We start from the raw sequence: 19500 nt of genomic DNA, 5'->3' as shown, positions 1-19500 counted from the left end.
GCTGTATTTAACAGGATTAAAGGATGGCTTATACAGAAAACACAGAAATCATCTTTTGCAATTATGCTTATGACTCATAATTCTCTTGTTTTTATATGCATTACTTCACCTTTATCATTTTACCTGCTTGCATTGAAACCAATTCAATCACTTCACCGGTTTAAATATGAAATGACGGACGCTTGCTTATCTCATGCAGGGTGACAGAAAACCCAATGAGACGCTGATGATGATGATGATGATGATGATGATGATGATGATGATGATAGCGCGTGCCTCTCTCCGCCCTCAGCAGGAGCAGGTTGCGTCAAACGCGCTCCTCCTCCTCCTCCTCCTCCTCCTCATCTCCCATTTGCAGCTGTACGCTTCTCATCCCCGTTACAGGAGCGCGGACAGGTAACCGCAATGTCGCATTTCTGTTCTGTTACAGAGAAACAGTGAGGCTTGTTTCGTGTTTTTTGTTTGTCTGGCATTTAGAATGGGTACATGTGGAGAGGTAGGCTGATGGGGCTGTTCAGCGCGAGGTTGGTCGTCTGGGTGTGAAAGGTGGGCTTTCCTTCCTGTGGCTGCAGGCTTCGAGATTATTATGGACACATGGACTATGCACTGCACAGCCTGGTATATTTGTCTCTGTAGGAGGAAGGTGTGTGTTGTGTTTGTGGTGGCCTCGCCGTCATGCGCAGCCTGCTGTCTTTTCTCCCTCCAGCAGGCTGCGTAGAGGCTTTAACGTACACTCTCATCACGCTGTGCCGCTCATCAATACGCCAATCAATGTGTCGCTGTAGAAAGCGGATCAGCTTCGAGCATGTGTTTTCATAACCGCAGAAAGTGGGGTGTGTGCCCGTGCGTGTGTGTTTATGGTTGTGTTTGGGTGCGTGTGTGCGTCGTTCAGGTTTTGCTGGACTACATGCAGAGACTCATGTTTGGGCCGAGGCCCACCGTGGTTTTTCTTGGCTGGTGTATGTTTGTTTTTTTGTTTTTTTTTTGTCTTGTTTTGTAATGTGTTGTTGTTTCTTTTGTTGCCTCCGGCCAAGTCAAACTTTGTGTGCTGTAGAGCTAAAACACTGATTAATCGATTGGGCAACAATTTTTGAAATACTTGTTTCTGTCATTTTTCAGGTACTTATACCAAAGCTCCTCTGTCTCAGCTTCTCCAAAGTGATGCTGCTTTTCTTAGTCATGCACACTGGAATATCTTTGACCAGCCCAGAAATGAATCAATTAAGATCAAGAGATCAAGAAAATAATGTGCAGATCAATTAGTAATGACATTAATCATGAGTTGCACCCTGGAGCAGTTCATTTACATCAAGCCTGAACATGAAAAACGCTGCTTTGCTTCCTCTGTGTGTCCTTTAATGTCTAATCTTGAGGGGTCTCAGCTGCTGTTGGCATGAATATGAACAAGGCATGAATGTTTTAACAGGTCAGTTCTGCTTGGGAGCAAACAGTCACATGAAACGCTGTTCTCTCCCCTCAGGATGGAGGCCCTGGTAAATGAGTGGCTGTGGCAGGAGGAGTACTGGCTTCCCCCTGGAATCCACTGGCCGGACATTGAGATGAAGAAGGACGAGGGCCACGTTCCTCGACCCAGGGATCTTGTCTACACCCTGCCCCTGGCCTTCGCCTTCATAGCCCTCAGATATGTCTTTGAGAGGTGAGACACACCTGGACACAGCTGGACCATGAAAGCACAGATGTGATATCTTCTTTCTCATGGTTGTTGCTTGACTCACTGGACCAGTAAGTTGTCAGTATTTGTGGTGGACCTACAACTGTGATCTTAAATAAGGTATGATTGATGTGTCAAGTCAAGCGTGATTGTGACTTGTTGGAGTCCATCGTCAGGTAAAAGCAAATGTTTTAACACATTGTGTGTATCTGACTTACTTTTATACTTGCGCTGGTCATGCTGCTTGGATGACTGGCTGCTTTGCTTCCTGCTCAGCTGTGTGTGTGGCTTCTCTACCCTTCATTAGTGCTCCCTGTGAGTGGAGGGTATAGATCAGGCGTGCAGAGGGAGGCAGGCATCATGAGTAGACAGTTTTTAGCTGCTGACTGTGTGAAAGCCCTCTCTCCTCCCAGAGGGAGCTCAGCCTTATAGAACGTGATGCACATGCTGGAGGAAAAAGAGGATAATCACTGGAATAGCAGTGATGGGGATGGTGGTTTCTTTATAGCTGATGTAGTTTTAAAGCAAACTACGGTTAGTGGGATAAGATGAACTTTCTTATGTTGAATGGCTGTAACCTACTATGGAGCTATAACAACCAGTGCTCAGATGGGAAAACTTTAATGCAAATCCTCAGCAGGCCTTATTATGACAATCCTGCTGAAGCATCAAGAGAGTTCTTAGAAATGGTCAAAACATCTCTGTGGTCTCAACAGGAGGGAGCTGGATCTTTTCTTCAGTATGACATAATTACAATGGGCAACAGGAGGTGGATTGTAGTCATCTTTTGAAGCACTTAACAGCATGTAAAGTCCAGATGAAATGACATTTTGAGGGCATCTCGCTTCCATATTGTGATGTATTTCAAAGTGAAACAGGTTAAGCACGTTGGGAGGAATTTGATATGACCAAAATGTGATACTTAAGGTTCTTAAATTTAAGAATCTACTGCTTACACTGAAGTAAGTCCTATATTTTGGGGTTTTGGACTCTTGGTCAGGTAAAACAAGAACTAATAATCTAAAATAATCAATAGTTGCAGCCCTAACTTCCATTACAGTAAACACTTCCATTAAATTATTAGACAGTGTTCATATCCAGGTCTAAACATGAATTAGCACTTTAAGGGAACACTGTCCACTGTCGCCAACATTTAGACACAAATAGGGTTGAAGTATGTGACAACTACTCTACCACTTTGTCAGTGAAACTATTAATTAATGGAAGATTTCTTTTGTATTCTGTTGTTTTTTCTGGCGTTGCAGCTGTTTGAAACAGAGATTCAGGAACTCTGTGTTATGTAAACGTGCAGGAGAATAAATGCGTCAAAGCTTTCCCATCTCTCAGCTAATAATGTTGAGGGTTTGGTTTGGCTCAGAAGTGTGTGACTGTAGGTTCATGCAAAGTCGCAGTCAACTTGCCTGTACACTTAACTAGTTTTGCTGGTAGTAGGACGGGAACTGAGAGTGACGAAGATGATGCCCAGACACGTGATGAATGAACAGATAGGAGACTTGTTTTTGCATGCTTCCCTTATCTGCCACTGAATTACCTGTCCTAAAGTTGAAAAACTGCATGACCTCCCTTGATGTAAGATTAATGCCATTGCTTGTTTTTTTGTTGGTGTCGTAGTAACATTAGATGTAATAGTAGCAGAGGAGGGATCAGTGAATAGCAGCATACTGTAGCTGAATACCAGCATGCACCCGTGTGTGTTAGCGGTGGACAATTAAGTATTAAGGAGCTGTTTGTGTCTGAGGAGCTGTCAGTCAGCTGGAAGGTAAAAAGGTGTGTCTTCATTTGATCACCCCGGGCCACAGCTGTTTCCTATGCTGTGTGTGTGTGTGTGTGTGTGTGTGTGTGTGTGTGTGTGTGTGTGTGTGTGTGTGTGTGTGTGTGTGTGTGTGTGTGTGTGTGTGTTAGAAGTTCCTGTAACCAGAGACCATGTTTGTCTCTCAGTGTAAAGCTGTCCTGACCTTCTCATCCTCTCTGATCTCTCCCTCCCTGCCCACTTTAGGATGATTATCTCTTAGCTAGAGTTACACACATGTGATTATGCACGTACACACACACACACACACAAAAACACTTATCAGAACATCTCTCCTCTCACACTCACATTGCCCTTATTCTTCTATGTCTCTTCTTCTGTCTGTCTGTCTCCATCACTCTGTAACACGCACACATCGAGATCAAGTGTCTCTTGATGCCATATCAGCTAATGACAGACAGTCTCGCCAAATGTCACAATAGGCCTATGGGAGCGGCTCTGCGGGCTGTCAGGAGCAGCATAATGAGCTATCTTGTTGCTATTTCTCTGATCTGTACAGTCATGGGATCACATTGGACAGCTGCTGATGTCATCTCTTGTTAATCCCTGTGGAATTATGCAGTAATCTATACAGTTTGTTGTACTGTCGGGATTGAAGTTGATATGGAAAAAAAAAACATGTCTCCTGTTCTCTGTCCTCTCAGGCTCATCGCCGTCCCATTGAGCAAAAGTTTAGGTGTGAAGGACCGGATTCGGATTCGAGCCGCCACCATCCCGAAGCTGGAGACCTTCTACAAACAGAACAGTCGGCAGCCATCGCAAGTTCGTATTCCTGTTCTGCCTTCAGAACAGACAGACAGACAGAAAATCTGTCACCTCTAACCGATCATCTCCAAATCCTGTTTCAGTTCCCCCAACTTTACATCTTCAGTTTGATTTAGTGGCTGTCTCACTAAAAGAGGCTGTTTTTCCCTATTTTTTCCCTGGACAGATGTTGAAAATTCATTCTGAAAACTGAAAATAATATTAGAAATTAAAAAGTGGTTGAAAGAATTTATAAGAATGCAAAACAAAAATAAAAAGCGGGGAGAATGTTAATAATAGTAATTAAACATCACACAGGACCCCATTATGCCATTATAAAGGTGACTGTAAATTGCAGTAATACATCAATTTACACAACATTTCCATTATTGTTGCATGCATGATTAATATAAAAGTATTTTTATTGATTCTTGATATCATTACACTTCTGTAACCTCAACTACAGACCTGGTTACAGCAGAAGGAGATAAAAATGTGTCTGAAAGTAATTCTTCATGTCATACTAGCGCCATATGCCGTATAACGCTGCAGAGCAGATGCAAACTTAGTGGAAGTTGTCACCATGAGCCTCCCACTCATAATCCCTGGTGTGTTTGTAAGGTAGCCACAATCATTGAAAGAAAATGTGTAACCTGCTCATGCGAGCCTGCGGAGGTTTGCATACATTTGCAAACCGAAATGCAGAAAGGAAAAAGATAGATTTGAAAATGCGCTGCTGTTGCTGTATATGTGTGGAGTGCGCCTTGGATGAAGAGCGTGATGGTTTGGCAATAATATTAGGATGAGCTGTCTAGGAAGGAAGGAACTGGTAAAAAAAAAAAGGAAATTCCCAGACAGACACGTAATTCATGAGTCAAACTGAAGCTGGGTGGTTAATGACAGAGGTGCAGTGATTAGTCGTAATACAGGAAATTTAAATGCTTTGACTTTTATGTGGGAAAATGCTGCTTCCTTTAAACAGCTTCACCATCATTATGGTCCTCCTCAGTTATCATTATCACCTTTTATTGCCATATTTCCTCCTGTTTAAGTACTAATCAAAAACCTTAGTTTACCTTTGCATCAATGTAATTACTGTAAAATCCCAATTGTTCTTTTGTGCAGACTTTTATTCTTTTCCCTTAACCAGTGAGCAGGTGCAGGCAAGTTAAGGAGAAGTTCAGGTTCACGTGGAAATTCTCCAGCGTCCTGGTTTCGTTTGGCATTGTGTCATCAATGCGCCTGTGCAGACAAGCAGTGCCCTACACCTGTCAGATATGTCAAGGCATGACTTGGCACATTAAATGAAAACCCAATGCTCCGTGAGCGCTGCTCTGTGTTGCTTGTCAGTGTACGTTCATGTTCATGTGTGCATACTTGGGTTTTACCCATGTGACCTTATTTGCAAGTCATGTCTTCCCATGAGGCCTGGACTAACAACAGCAGCAGCAATGGTCAGATCCCTTTGTTGTTCTGCCATGTAAACACCAGGCCACAGACACCTGACAGGAGGGAGAAAAGAAGCGTGATATAATTTGTAAGATGCTTTTACACAACACAGTCAGGGGAACACAAAGACCTCTTCAACAGCACCACAGCCCTGTGTGAACTATCAGGACGCAGGAAGAGAGAGCAAGGAGAGAAACAGTAGTCTTGTTACATGCCCATCAGTGCAGAATAAATGGTTGAATTATGCACATTTATCATTGTAGGAGTCCTCCATTTTGACAGGTTAAATATGCGGCTTGTATGATCTGAATTTTCCTGTAATGAAGTAGTAACAGCTGTCATTGGCATCAGCACGGAGCTCTGGTGGGTTATATAGTGCATGTGAAATGCATGTGAAAGTTGCATCTCAGGCACCATAAAACACCTTAATAATTATTAAGTTAGGTCTAACCCTGTGTGAGCACCCAAACTGTCTGTGTGAACATGCATCTGTGTTTGTGTGCACTCAGAGTGAGGTGGTGAGCTTGGGGAAGCAGTGTGGACTCTCCCAGAGAAAGATCCAGACCTGGTTCAGACACAGAAGGAACCAGGACCGACCCAGCAACACCAAAAAGTTCTGCGAGGCCTCGTGAGTCATTACTTTGCCAGGCACAGTGCATCGGCGCATAGGAATAATAATAAACGGATATTTCAAACTGGCATATGAACAGCAGCGAGCTTACTGATATCATGTTACACTCTGGTGAAGTTTGCTGCTTCGTTCGCCATCAACGTGCTCATTTCCTGGTGCCAGTTTCACATCGCAGAGGGCTTGAAGTGTGGTGGATGTTGTGTAGACCTGTGCAGAGGTCTCTTCAGCAAATTTTAGATAAAGTCTCATAATCTGATGTAAAATGCCTTATTTCCAAACAGAGGTCTTCCTTTACAAGGAAAAACATAATTGCCATGTTTGATGTCTGAGCCATGTTTGGGAATCACATCAGTAGATTTCAGCATGTTGGAATGAAACCTTTCATGTTCGCTGCTGTACAGCATTCCGTCAGTTTGTTCCTGATAGAAACTAATTCACTAATTGAATTTATATTGTAGCCTCTAACAAATGTGGGTGTTTATTTCTATCTGTGCAGCTGGCGTTTTGTCTTCTACCTCATAGCGTTCACTGCAGGGCTCGGCTCTTTAATTAATGTAAGTCTGTTAGTCACTTTTATTTCTTTTAAGATAAGCAGGCCTCCATTACAGATGCAATGTGTAGGAATAGCCATGGGATGATGTGGAGCTAATGTTCAGACTAAAGCTTGTGTCATGTGAAGACTCTGCTGACGACGGTTTGATCTTTCAGACTCCGTGGTTCTGGGATCACAGAGAGTGTTGGAGAGGTTATCCCAAACAGGTGAGCAGGAAAACTCATGATTTGAAATGAAAGTTTTGATGTCATTATCACAACATGCCAGGCAGTATTTCAAGGAAGCAATGTGATTGATTGATTGATTGATTGATTGATTGATTGATTGATTGATTGATTGATTGATTGATTGATTGATTGATTGATTGATCAAGCAAAAATCCCAAACATTTGCTTGTTCCAGGTCTCAAATTTGAGGCTTTGCTTTTTTTCTCAGTTTTATATTATTGTAAACTGAACATTTTTGGCTTTAAACTGTCGGCCAGACAAAACAAGACATTTGAAAGCATCATGATCGCAGCTGGAGCGTACTTAGAAGTAAGGAGAGCAGCGAAAACAATAGCTGGGAGTGGCGCAGCAAAACAAAATCTTGTGCTGAAGGATTTAGCCACAGAAGATTTGGGGTTTATGAGACCACACTCCACCCACCCACTAACTTTCATCTCCATTCCTTAACTTCCTTTACTGTTGGCCTGAATGCTTTTGTGTTTCCAGGTTTTTTTCCTTTAACCTTAAGTCTGAAAAGCTAATATCTCTGCCGCGTTGCCGACAGTTAGCTCTGCCTGCAGGTCGACATTCCTCCGGAGCAGACAGCTCTTCCTTGTGGGGTCATGGCCTCGAACAGAAAACACTTGAAAAAATGCAGCTCTCCGTATCTGCAGTCTGACTGATTACAGCTCCTGCAGTCAAAACTGACCTTTTTTCCTTCTCTGAGGTCTAGCGGCCGCTAACGGAGAGAGGATGTGTGTTTAATGCCTCAGTCAACTTCCTACCATTGTGGCGCTGCAGACTTTGAATGCTGTGTGTTCTGAGAGGTGTAATTGATTTGAGATAGTACGCCACCTCTTTCTTTGAATGAAAACACCTCCTTTTTTTGAAAGCAGTTTGACAGTGTTGTTTATATACAGTCCATGTTCTTCACTGGAATGTGAAGGAGTTCTTATTTGACCATGAGGAGCTTTGGAAACACTGAACGCTTGCTCAGCTTGCTCAACACACACCAGCCAGAGAGGGAAAGGCTGTAAATGCTCAGTGGTGTGGAGTCCTGAGTAGTTTTAGGACAAAGGGGCCCTTTGGGGGTCTCATTACCTCTTAGCACATACATGCAGGTGGACCAGCATCACTCTGCAATATCAGTTCATTCTAGCCTTTTAGCTTTAGCACCTTAGCATGCATGCACAGCGTGCTTTCCTGAGGCTACACAGATAAACGGGATTATGGAGATGCTTCTGTTGCAGTTTTGTCTGCTGAATGTGAACGTTGACCTGTCGTTTCTCTCTTCCTCTCATTCTGCAGCCGGTGGACGACGCTCATCACTGGTATTACATCTTGGAAATGGGCTTCTATGTGTCGCTACTTCTGTGTGTCTCAGTGGATGTCAAGCGAAAAGTGAGTCTGAGCCCCACACACACAGAAACACACACACACACACATACACTTAAAACCTCACAGCAACATCCTGTTGGTTTTGAGATTTCCTCTCATTTTGCACCAGAGAGATTTGAACGTTGAGTCAAATGCTCAAAAGCAAAAAGCTAAGCATGATCACTTTTTTTGCACAGTGTAATCCAAATGTTGTTTTTCTCTTGCGAGATTAAACTTTATACAGATTATGCTCTGGATTATCTGATATTACATCATAACTGTGTGTACTTTGCTCTCATTTTGGAACTGAGCATTGCAGGATGTGAAATCCTCAGCGCATGCTGTAAAGCTGACTGAAATAAACAAATTTATTTCAAACCCATCCAGAGGAACTCAGCAAACATTTAAATGTCCTTTAAACTCCTCAGTAAGCCTATTTTGTATTCTAAACTGCTTTATATGCAGGAATTATTGTAACTAGTCAGTGTAATGCACCTATTTTTTTCTTTCTTTTTTTTTTTATCTTTCTGTGTTTTATGGAAATCATTTGAGATGCATGCTGCTGCAGCTTTCTTAGGAATTTTCTTTAATTCTGTGACAAAAAAACAAAACAAAACACGGAGGTGGTTTTGTGTGATTTACCAGAGGCTCCAAGCTGCTGATCAAAGTTATTTGAGCTTCAAACAACAACGAGTCACTCCAGACATGATGTAAATCTGTCGTCCCAGTACTTGGACACAACTGATGAGCATGACCACAGATGGAGAGCTGCTTGAGTCTCGGTTATGTTACTGTACGTCCTCCTCATACTGTGTGGTCTCTGTTTGCTCATGCGTGTGTTCCAGGATTTCAAGGAGCAGGTGATTCATCACATTGCCACCATATTCCTCATTGGTTTCTCCTACTGTGCCAACTTTGTGAGGGTTGGCACTCTGGTGATGCTGGTGCACGACTCCTCTGACTTCCTCCTGGAGGTAAAACACCACACCCCAGTTTCACAGCAAAGCAGTTTGTGCTACTTTTAGCCGGAGAAAAAGGAAGGAGGAAACAAAAATTTGCCATTCAGATGTATTGAAAGATCTTTGAATTTCGTCTGCTCACGTGCTTCGACATACCAAAAGCATTACACAAAGGTCATGGGGAACTGGGCTTGAATGCAGCCATTGTTTATTTATTGGGGAAGTGTTCCGGTTCATATCACATTGAAACCCCGCGTCCGGTCTGAGCTGAGCTGTGCACAGAAAAGCATTATGGTTAATGGTAAACATAAAAATACCTTTTGTGGCTGTAAAATGATTACCTGTAGGTTCGTCTGCGACACAGTAGGGCCATTGTCCTTGGTTTTTTGAGGCTGGTGTTCCTGGGTGTAGCATTTCACTGACAACATCTGAAAATCAAGACTGTCACTGTCATCCCAGAGATGAGGAAATATGCAGAGCTGGTCATGTGACCTCAGGCATGACTGGCCGTTCGTTACCTGCCACCTAAAAGAACAATGACGCAGGTGTCTTATTCAGCCAGTAACTCTTTGTCTTTGGTAAGTCTTTTCTGCGATTATTGACTAACAGACTGTTTTTCCTCTGAAAGTCTGCCAAGATGTTTCACTATGGTGGCTGGAGAAGGACTTGTGACTCGCTGTTTGTCATCTTCGCTCTGGTCTTCCTGGTGACGAGGCTGGTCGTGTTACCTGCCAGGTAAATCTCCTAGTTTTGCAATAAAATTGTGTTGCCAGATGTTGAAATTTCCCAGATACAAATAGATGACACTGCACACAGCCGCTCACTAAGTTTCCATGCAGTGGTCATTTGGTTTGCAGGTCTGAGTGCTAGCAATAATACATCATGTCATATTTCCTTCAGATTTGTATATTGCCTCATACCCAGTGCCACCTGTACAGTATTGTTTTTGCAGTTCCTGTAGTGTGCGCTAAGGGTTTGCTGGAGCAGTCAAGGATCTGCTCTGTTTTTCTGGAGCATTCAACTGCATCCATGTTGTATCGCATTTCCTCATGCATCTTTTCCCTTCTCTCTTTCTCTCTCTTTCTCTCTCTCTCTCTCTCTCTCTCTCCCACCAACATGACATCACTGGTTTCTTAGCTGAGAGCAGCAGGTTTCAGTCCCTGGCAAAGTGCAGAGAAACAGTACTTGAGTGGCTTGAAATGTTCAAAACCAGCAGTGCCCAACCTTTTCCTTTAGGGACCCTTTTCTACCACTGAACCCTGACTACGTGACATATTGCATGGATGTGTCATATTATGTTCACTACATAACAGTAACAGTACAGAACAACTGCTAAACTGTACAGTTAAAACAAATAGTGAACGCAATAACTGCAGCAAGTTTGCATAAAACGAGTCATTGGGGTTTGAGCGATACAAACACTGACTGTGTCTCACCGTATTTGTTTCCCAGAGTGCTCCACACAACCCTCGTGACGTCTCTAGAATTCTTCCAGCCCTTCTTTGGTTATTACTTCTTCAACTTGCTGCTGTTAGTGCTGCAAGCTCTGCACGTCTTCTGGGCTTATCTCATCCTGCGGATGGTCTACAAGTTTGTGTTCCTGGGCAAGGTGAGAAGAGTGCAGGTGACAAGGGAAGGACAATGACTACAGTCACATTGGCACCAAAAAGTGTTTTATTGAATTCATATTTTCCTACACAGGTGGAGCGAGACGAACGTAGCGATGAGGAGAGTGAGGTGGACGATGAGGAGGAAGAGGAGGAGCCTGAAGAAGAAGGGGACGAATGCAGCTGGGAGCAAAGAAAGGGTGCAATCAACTCCAAACTGGCATCGCTGGCTAACAACTGTGTCCTGAACAACCTGACCAACCAGAGGAATATAAACAGCAGACTGCCCAAAGCCAGATAGTGGAGCAGCTCCGTCAGCGTCCGCTAAATCCCACTGGAAAGAAGGTTATTTCCCCTCCCGCCTATTGGAGATCACCTCATTTCTGACAAATGATAAATACATGTGGCTTGTGTACATCCAACACGGTCCATTGATGATTTCAGATCAGGGTAAGTCTGCATCCTGCTCATCTTGAAAAAAAGCAAAGAGGCACAGATGATTGTAAATCTGCACGCACAGTGTGAGATTAGGAAGAAACGCCATCGTTACCGTCACCCTCACCACTGCATACTGTAACAATTGATTCGGAAAAACGAGGACACAGTGAGAGTTCCTTTACAAACAAATGACGTCTTTTTCTTGTATATTTTGTATCAATGCTGGTTCTTTCGTGTACTATAATAAGATGTTTGTAAATACGTAAGGATGCATTTACATGGACTGTGTTTTAATGCCTTTATTCTTTGTTTGGTCAGCAAGAAAAACTAGATGTTTTACACAAAATCAAACTGTTCTAATATGTGATATAATATGTTTTAAAGAGAACAAATTAAAGCTAGACTTTAAAAGGAATTCACTCCACAACTTTGTAAACACATACATGGTATGTTTGATTGTACATAGACTATTAAAAACACTGAATATAGTAAATCTGTCCATAAACCAGATGATATATCTATTTTTAATGAACCATTTATTCAACAGGTCATTTTTACGTTGTTGTAGTCTGTGGAAGAGTATGAAAGACTACAGCAAGAGTCCCTTAGGGATGATAAAGTTATATTTTTCTGTGATAGGACTTGATTTTGTCAGTTCAGTCACTAACATCACTCTTTAGAAAAGATGTGGCGCCCCCTGGTGCAAATGATGCCTTTACAAAAAAAATGTACTGCTCCTTGAAATATGGATTTGAACTGTGTGTATGTGTTTCTTTTTCTACTTGGAATATCATTGTGACAGGCAGCATGATTTCTCAACGAGGTTTTGTTCAGGTTTGCTCTACTCGACTTTGGTTTTGTGCCTTGGCTGCTGTTTTTTTGTTTTTTTTTAACACTATTCTGTGACAAGCACTTGATTTTAAGACGTGTGTGGAAGTAGGATTACCTTTACTGGACAAACACACAGGTCAGGCCTTATCGACTGGTTCGATTGTTTTGTTTGAAGTGTTGAGGCTGATAGTGCCTAGGTAAGCCATGAGAGGTATGCACACAGGTGGGCATTAGTGAAATGTGAGGTATTTTGGATAGCGGTGTTGTCTGCTAAGGTCAAATGCTTTATGGCTCAGATGAACTGAAGTCTTACTGAAATGTAAAGGTTTACTTTATAGTTTGCTATAAAAAATGATGACATGTTTGATATGACTCGACTGTGCTCTACTACTTTAAAGGAACAAGAGGTGGATTTACATTTACTCAAACACAGTGAAAAACTGCTAATTTATGGTGATTACATACTGGTATTACATTTTCATAGGTTAGTATGGGCAACTCAGACAAGTGGGTCCTGCGCCCACAAAATTTTATACAGAAACAAGTGATGGGAGTAAAAGCAGGGTTTTGTCTGACTCAACAGGGACTTAATTGCACTGGGATCCACACCACAAGGTGGGATTTAAGTTGTAGAGCAATAAAAGGGCTGATCCACTGAAAAACACACCCGAGACCCCCACTACAATACTGCTTTTTTTAAAGTAGAAATAGATATAAAATCCATGAAAGTAACACTTGACTGTTTATCTCTTATGAGTGCACATTAATACTTTGTTGATTGTGTGACCGGTTGAAAAGTTTTAATAAATGACTTCTATTGAATAAATAACCATTGCTGTCAGTCAATCCATTTTTAGAATTTTTTTTAAAATAAGCCCTTAATTATTCATTCAGTCACATCACACATTGTCACGTGACCATTCTCATGGTGACACACCCTCTGAGGGGCACTGGGCAGGGGATGGCATTATCCACTTCAATGCATGTGTCAATGTAAGGGTCCATCAGGACCATGTTTGGGAATGCTTTGTTACTCTTCCTCTCACTGACCAGGTATATCTGGCTGTTGACTGTTGTGCAGCCTGAGAAGAACTTCCTGTCCAAACATTCCTCCTCTTCCAGCACAGTCCACTCGCCTGTCTCCACGTCAAAACGCAAAGCTTGGCCTCCAAACAGGTAGAAGGCACCGTTGAGCTCTGTGGCCACCACATCATATCTGTTAAAGGGTTTCAAAGAAGGATTAATCATCACGGAATTGCCCAGTAAATCAAAGGATGAAAGAAATAGCAGCTTGACAGTGTCAGAAAGCAAAGCTGAAGAGTCAGTGCCATATTGAAAATTCTCTCACCGTGGAAATGGAGAATAGGAGACCACATCCCACTGATCCTCTGTAACCATATACCTCTGAATTCCACCATACGCCTCCCCGTTTTCATCCAGGCCACACGCCACGTAGATACACGACCCCAGAGCGGCAGTGGCCGCCCTCTCCACAGCCCTGACCATGGGGCTGACCACCTCCCAACCCTCCTCTGACCCCAGGACTAGCCTCTCTACATCCGCCACAAGCCCTTCATCCATGCTGCCCCCCAGGACATACAGTGCTGAGTCCAGCCCTATGGAACAGTGGCTGTGCCTGGACTTCTGTAGGGCCGGCCCATCCAGCCAGCGCTGGTTCCCACATTCGTATATCCTGACCCAGTCAACACTGAACCACAGCACATCCCGGAAATATCCGCCTGTCACAATGACATTGTCTCCTATGTAATGGGAGAATCAGAAAGTAAAGAAAATATAATGTTTGGAAATGCATGACAACTGTAATGTCCAATATACATTTGTTATTTGATATCACCATGAGCATCATGTCATTATTCAACCATTACCTACTGCAGCTACCGAGTACTGTGTGAGGTTCTTCCTCTGCAGAGGCGCACAGCTCTGCCATCTACCACTCAGTGGGTGAAACTGGTAAAGTGCCTGTTGCTCCTGATCGTGAGGTCCACCCAGGACAAAGAGGGTCTCTCTGGCCCTGGCCCTCTTCATTGACCTGCCCATCGACCAAGAAGCTGGGAAATGTTCATTCAGCATGCAGATGAGCTTGGCTCTGGGGTCAGAGCTTTTCATTCTGGTCAAAAGATCGGTGACAAATGGTAAGGAGAGTGACTCGGGCCTCACCAGCTCAACGAGCTCCAGAAAATGTTCCTCTCGTTTTGGGTCAAATGACACCCAGTGCATAGTGGCCTCCAGGGCAAGATCATCTTTATGAATGGCCAGATCATCACTGGCAAGAAGGTCTGCTATGGTCTCCTTAGACAGGGACAGGAAGTCCTCTTCAGCAACAACAGCAGAGAAATGTGTGAGCGCCACCTGTCGTGCCCTCTTGTACAGCTGAATGCAGCCCAGCTGCCAGGCGTAGGCCATCATTCCCAAACAGTTACTGAGGTGCAGCTCACGCTCCAAGAACTTGCAGCACAGCAGTCTGGCTCGCTCCAGCTGTAAAAAGTCTGCAGTCTCGAGAATCCCCAGAACATTTTCTCTATCCAAAGGTAGGTTGGATGTCCTGCTGTATTCCATCAAAACCCTGAAATGCTGCAGGCCCACACCTTTGATCTCAACTTTCCTTCTGGTGCTCTCAATGCCACAGCCAAAAAACAGAGCCCTGAAGTAGGGACTCTGGACGGCCAATCGTTGACGGTTGACATAAAAACTCTCTCCTTCTACCTGTAGAGTCACATCAGGGATTACATCAGGCTCCATCACGTGTAAAGCAGATTCATCCTCCTCAAGTTTGTTTACTTGCTCAGAGAGAACTGTGCATTTAAAGCTTTGAGGTTCACTTTCAGCTCTGCAGGCCATTTCGCAAGAAACAGCCACACCAACCGTCTTCTGCACAGTACCTCGTCCTTCTTCTGGTTTACAACACACCAGCTGGTGATATTAATAGACTTTCCCCCTGACTGACTGCTGGCTAAAAGGAAAAAAGGTCAGCTTGAAAATCAAATTCTAAGCATAACACAGGGGGGACAGGGGTTATAATTTAACAAATTTAACTGTTTAATAACTTTCTCTGGTTAGTAAATTAATAATAAACTCACCAAACTAATACGCAACAAACTGATGACGTCAACGACAGGCGCTCACCGATTTGATTGGTAGAACGTATCTGAGGTCAAAGTTTAACTTCCGTGTCACGCAGCTAACATGGCGGTGAGTTCGTATGGATTTCGCTTTCATTCAAATATCTTTTTTATCTTTGCTCTCACAAACATTGTCAGGGATATCTTTTAACATCGATGGCTTATTCGAAATATGACCTGAGGTGTAGAAAAGCTATTCGAATGTAATGTTCCGTTTTAGCTAACATTTGCTAACTTGGCTAGCCACAAAGCTAAACTCAAGTTAGTGGTTGTGTGCGGCTAGCTTGCATGTGGCTTAGCTACAAACAATGTCCTTTTGCTCTGTGTAGGATAAAGAAAAGAAGAAAAAGGAGAGCATCTTCGACTTGTCAAAATACATCGACAAGCCGATTCGTGTGAAGTTTCAAGGGGGGCGAGAGGGTAAGTGGATATATCCTGACAATAAACTAATGCTAATACGTTTAGCCAGTGGGCACGATGCATTGTTTCCCCTCGAAGTTAGTAAATTGGTCCGGACTAATGCAAGCCTTACACGGTGTGTTTCCCTTCTAGCCAGCGGTGTCCTGAAAGGTTTTGATCCTCTGTTGAACCTGGTGCTGGACGGTACAATCGAGTATATGCGAGGTAAGTTAAGTGGATGCAAGCTTTCCGCAGCAAATGTAACATACCAACATGAAAACAAGGAGTCAAACTGGGCTATTCATGAGTGGGTTGACTGTGACCAAAAAAAAGACATTGTCATAGGAAAGGTTACTATGTACAATATGACACTCTAAAGTATGTTATCCTCCGATGGGCAAATTACCCAGCAGAATGAAAGAACCCGTATGTAGAGACACACAGTACTAGACTTTATCGATGTGTATATCCTGGTGTTGGAAGTCTGTGTTTCACTTAGCTTGGGACCCAGCCATAAGGCTTACCCAAACTAGTAATCTTTGCAGTGCCTCAGCATAACTTGCGATTAACCTAAATCATGCCCTAATCCCAATGAATGAGGGCAGCACGATAAACACCATTTGACAGGGGAAACAGACTTTGACACAAGTCTGAAACTCAAAGTCAAAGTGGGCTTTATCGTCAATTTCTTCACATGTACCAGACATACAAAGAAAATCCCACGGTGAGACAAGACAAGACATTTCTGAAACTAAGACTAAGACTGCTTTTGGTACTCCAACAGTGAGGTCTAAACTATGGATTATCAACAATGGCAGCAATACGCTATCCTCTCTGTCTGAGAAAGAGTTGATTAAATGGTTCCTCTTTTTCCTTATCCATAGAACAGATTGTGACTTTTAACTATCATTCACTGCCCTATAGAAAGGGTCTCATCTCAAAATACTGTCTGCTAGTGATGGCTGGATGAAGCCTTGTGCTTCTTTCTAATAGTCAAAGCTTCAGTGCTTTCAGTGCAGCAAGCACAGTGACATCTGGTGGGTTTTAAAATCACAGCAGCCCTTGAGGACTGTGGCAGAAGCTCTACAACACCTCTCTGATTTTAATTGTTTTAGTCTCATGTCTGCAATAAAAGTCACAAGTGTGCGTGTTGTTATTAAACCTGAAATACCTTTGTTTACACGTGCGTCCTTTAAATGTAGCTGTTATAGTGCCATATGCTCCAGTAAAATAATTAATGCATCGTTGAAAAAGCCAAAAAATTATATATTTTTACTGATGCAAAATATAAATGGTCTAATTTAAGTCCAAAGTCCGCTGTGGGCTCATGCATTTTAACTTCAACATTTCATATGAGTTGCAGTGTGATGCCATTAGAGAATGATGTTTATTAGCTGATTGCCTTTATTACATTACTACTTGTTATCAGGTGGAATTGTTCTCATACTTCAGATTACTTCAGATTACCTCTGTCTTCTTATCCCAGTGATGCGCATCACATTATCTTAACTTCAAACTTTTCAAAGCTCTTTAAACTGAATGAAACGCTTTCTGAGGCACCTGTTACATATGAAGCCCTCCGACATCATCAGTCATGTAGTGGTACTCAGTTGACACAAGCTGCTCAATCAGGGCAAAAATCATCATGATTATTTCGGTCAATCACAATTATTCAACAGGATCATACATTTAGTGAACTTAAAAAAAAAAAAAAAAACGACTATCATTTAGAGTGGGTTTGCTTGCTATTCCTATATTTCCTTTGACAGGGATCATGACAAGCAGCAGCAGTGTGAATGAGAACGAGTAAAGCAAACATTTCGTATAGTTTGTGATCAGTATGTATAAATTAGATTTAGCAGGGAATTCTTACAGCTTGGCTGCAAAATAGACTCTTTAGTCATGTTCCTGTGTGTTGCAGTACGTTTAGTATGTGTGAGATGTGTTTGACTTGATTCAGGATCTGTTAAAGGAGCCTGTGAAGTTTTCTCGTAAGTACAGCGTCTGTTCAGATTCTGTGGTACTCACCAAAATGCAGCTTGTATCCTTGAGGTCTAACAAACAGCAGGTTCATGTGTGTCTGTAACACTTTTCCATCCTTGTCAATCCAGATCCAGACGACCAGCTGAAGCTGACAGAAGACACCAGGCAGCTGGGGCTGGTGGTCTGCAGAGGGACCTCCGTAGTGCTCATCTGTCCACAGGACGGCATGGAGGCTATACCAAACCCGTTCATACAGCAGCAGGATGGCTAACGCACTCTGCCGCTCGCTGGGTTACAGTCACACACACACGTACACGCCCACACATGCACACACTTAACTATTTTGTGAGTTTTTTTGTTTTAATTTTTAAAAATCACGACAGTAATAAAAAACAAAGCAGATTTCTGTTGTTAAAAATCATAAGTTGATCAGCAAAAGGACACTTGAAAGCGCTTCACCTTTGTTTCTGTCTGTGAGGTGCAAGTATGCAAAGATTTGAGTTGTCAGGAGTACACATGTTTAGGAAGTGTTAACTGTTTTCTTTTTATCCAGAAGTAAAATTTTTACTATTCTTTGTTGTTTTTGATAAGAAAATAAACTGAAAATGTATGTTGAGCGTTGTGACTTTTGTTCTTGCACGTGTTGGATGTACGGATGGAAAAGATGGGATTCAGAGAACGCTGAAGGTCGCAGCAGTTTAATGCTCATTGTGTTGCTGTTGTATGTGTGGTTCAGCAGTCTTGAATCATCTGGGCCCACTGGTATTATGCATAGTTACTCTGTCACTTGTCTGCAGCTCAGTGTCATTTCTACCAAATTTGGCCAGAATAAGAACCCCAAAAAACATACAGAAAGGCTAAAATACAACAGTGAGTTGGCTCCAGCTAAGTAACACCAACAGTCCTTGTAATAATTACACAAGCTAATGGATTATACCCTGTATCTTTTCTAACCACTGGCCAATGAATTCAAACCACTTGACAGACTTCTTAATAGCCATTTAATGTCTATAGTCTTTGGACAGACCGCGGGATTGGCCACAGCTCAGTCTCCTTTTTCTCGCAGTAACAGAAGTATTGTGATCTTTGAATGTGTTTAAAGGAATAAAGGGAGTGTGTGTGTGTGAACATAAGCCATTCAAGCCCATCTGCACACTGACAAAGAGACATCTGTGGTAATAACTGCATTGAGTCAGAGGTGCTTTAAGCTGGGTGGGGGAATAATGTAAGTAGACTGATTTACCTTTGTTCCTTTAGGGGGAGGGGTGGCAGGGGGGATTCTGTGTTGGCTCTTACCTGAAAAATGGCAGTAAATGGATCTCGTTTTAACAGATACAGGGAGGTGCCTGTTATTCAAACACTGCATTCGTTTTGAGCAGTAAACCTGAATTGAGCTCCAGAATCACAAATATAGATTTGTGTAAATATATTTTTTTATAGTATCGCAGAGTTGTGAATAATAATCTCCTTGAGATGGATTTTGATCTAACTTCACTTCCTCTCTCACTGTCAGTGTGCAGCAGGTTAGGAAAGGCACCTTAACTCATTAGAGCGGCTGTGAAAGGACCCTCAGCGGTTTGCCAGGTGTTGTGAGTGCGGGACCTGCAGGAGGCTCCGCTCCTCCTCTGCTGCTCAGTCACTGTGTCAATGGAGCACAGACGGTCAGCATGAGGGTGCTCT

The 19500-nt window shown here is 42.8% G+C and overlaps 3 protein-coding genes across 3 annotated transcripts; 2 read left to right on the top strand and 1 right to left on the bottom strand.

Annotated features, from left to right (window-relative positions):
• The first annotated feature begins 240 nt into the window (after positions 1-240).
• On the top strand, positions 241-13144 carry cers4a (ceramide synthase 4a). Its single transcript, XM_070961115.1, has 11 exons — positions 241-396; positions 1481-1657; positions 4148-4265; positions 6206-6324; positions 6824-6881; positions 7036-7086; positions 8395-8487; positions 9309-9437; positions 10051-10157; positions 10875-11031; positions 11124-13144. The coding sequence occupies exons 1-11, from the start codon at positions 242-244 to the stop codon at positions 11328-11330; spliced, it is 1371 nt and encodes a 456-aa protein (XP_070817216.1). The 5' UTR covers position 241; the 3' UTR covers positions 11331-13144.
• Positions 13145-13207: 63 nt separating this feature from the next.
• Positions 13208-15157, bottom strand: LOC139330653 (kelch-like protein 23). The gene is made up of 3 exons (XM_070961690.1): positions 14185-15157; positions 13647-14058; positions 13208-13514 (listed from the first exon to the last, which is right to left on the bottom strand). Exons 1-3 carry the CDS (start codon positions 15155-15157, stop codon positions 13208-13210), a joined length of 1692 nt encoding a protein of 563 aa, XP_070817791.1.
• Positions 15158-15459: 302 nt separating this feature from the next.
• lsm7 (LSM7 homolog, U6 small nuclear RNA and mRNA degradation associated) lies at positions 15460-18434 on the top strand. Its single transcript, XM_070961089.1, has 4 exons — positions 15460-15508; positions 15768-15858; positions 15991-16062; positions 17949-18434. The coding sequence occupies exons 1-4, from the start codon at positions 15503-15505 to the stop codon at positions 18089-18091; spliced, it is 312 nt and encodes a 103-aa protein (XP_070817190.1). The 5' UTR covers positions 15460-15502; the 3' UTR covers positions 18092-18434.
• The last annotated feature ends 1066 nt before the right edge of the window (positions 18435-19500 follow it).

The sequence above is a fragment of the Chaetodon trifascialis genome, chromosome 4, assembly GCF_039877785.1.
Source record: "Chaetodon trifascialis isolate fChaTrf1 chromosome 4, fChaTrf1.hap1, whole genome shotgun sequence".
In the NCBI taxonomy this organism is placed as follows: Eukaryota; Metazoa; Chordata; class Actinopteri; order Chaetodontiformes; family Chaetodontidae; genus Chaetodon; species Chaetodon trifascialis.
Note: the sequence above shows the minus strand (reverse complement) of the source record. Positions and strands in the feature narration are given on the sequence as shown.

What these genes read in the sequence shown, in the direction of transcription:
- cers4a (XM_070961115.1), top strand. Translation starts at nt 242, where the DNA reads ATGATGATGATGATGATGATGATGATAGCGCGTGCCTCTCTCCGCCCT. An exon ending in CGTTACAGGAGCGCGGACAG is followed by an intron (nt 397 to 1,480) that starts GTAACCGCAATG and finishes CTCTCCCCTCAG; the next exon opens with GATGGAGGCCCTGGTAAATG. An exon ending in GGCTCGGCTCTTTAATTAAT is followed by an intron (nt 6,882 to 7,035) that starts GTAAGTCTGTTA and finishes TTGATCTTTCAG; the next exon opens with ACTCCGTGGTTCTGGGATCA.
- LOC139330653 (XM_070961690.1), bottom strand. Translation starts at nt 15,157, where the DNA reads ATGGCCTGCAGAGCTGAAAGTGAACCTCAAAGCTTTAAATGCACAGTT. An exon ending in GTACTCGGTAGCTGCAGTAG is followed by an intron (nt 14,059 to 14,184) that starts GTAATGGTTGAA and finishes CCCATTACATAG; the next exon opens with GAGACAATGTCATTGTGACA. An exon ending in TCCTATTCTCCATTTCCACG is followed by an intron (nt 13,515 to 13,646) that starts GTGAGAGAATTT and finishes ACCCTTTAACAG; the next exon opens with ATATGATGTGGTGGCCACAG.
- lsm7 (XM_070961089.1), top strand. An exon ending in GTTTCAAGGGGGGCGAGAGG is followed by an intron (nt 15,859 to 15,990) that starts GTAAGTGGATAT and finishes TTTCCCTTCTAG; the next exon opens with CCAGCGGTGTCCTGAAAGGT. An exon ending in TACAATCGAGTATATGCGAG is followed by an intron (nt 16,063 to 17,948) that starts GTAAGTTAAGTG and finishes TTGTCAATCCAG; the next exon opens with ATCCAGACGACCAGCTGAAG.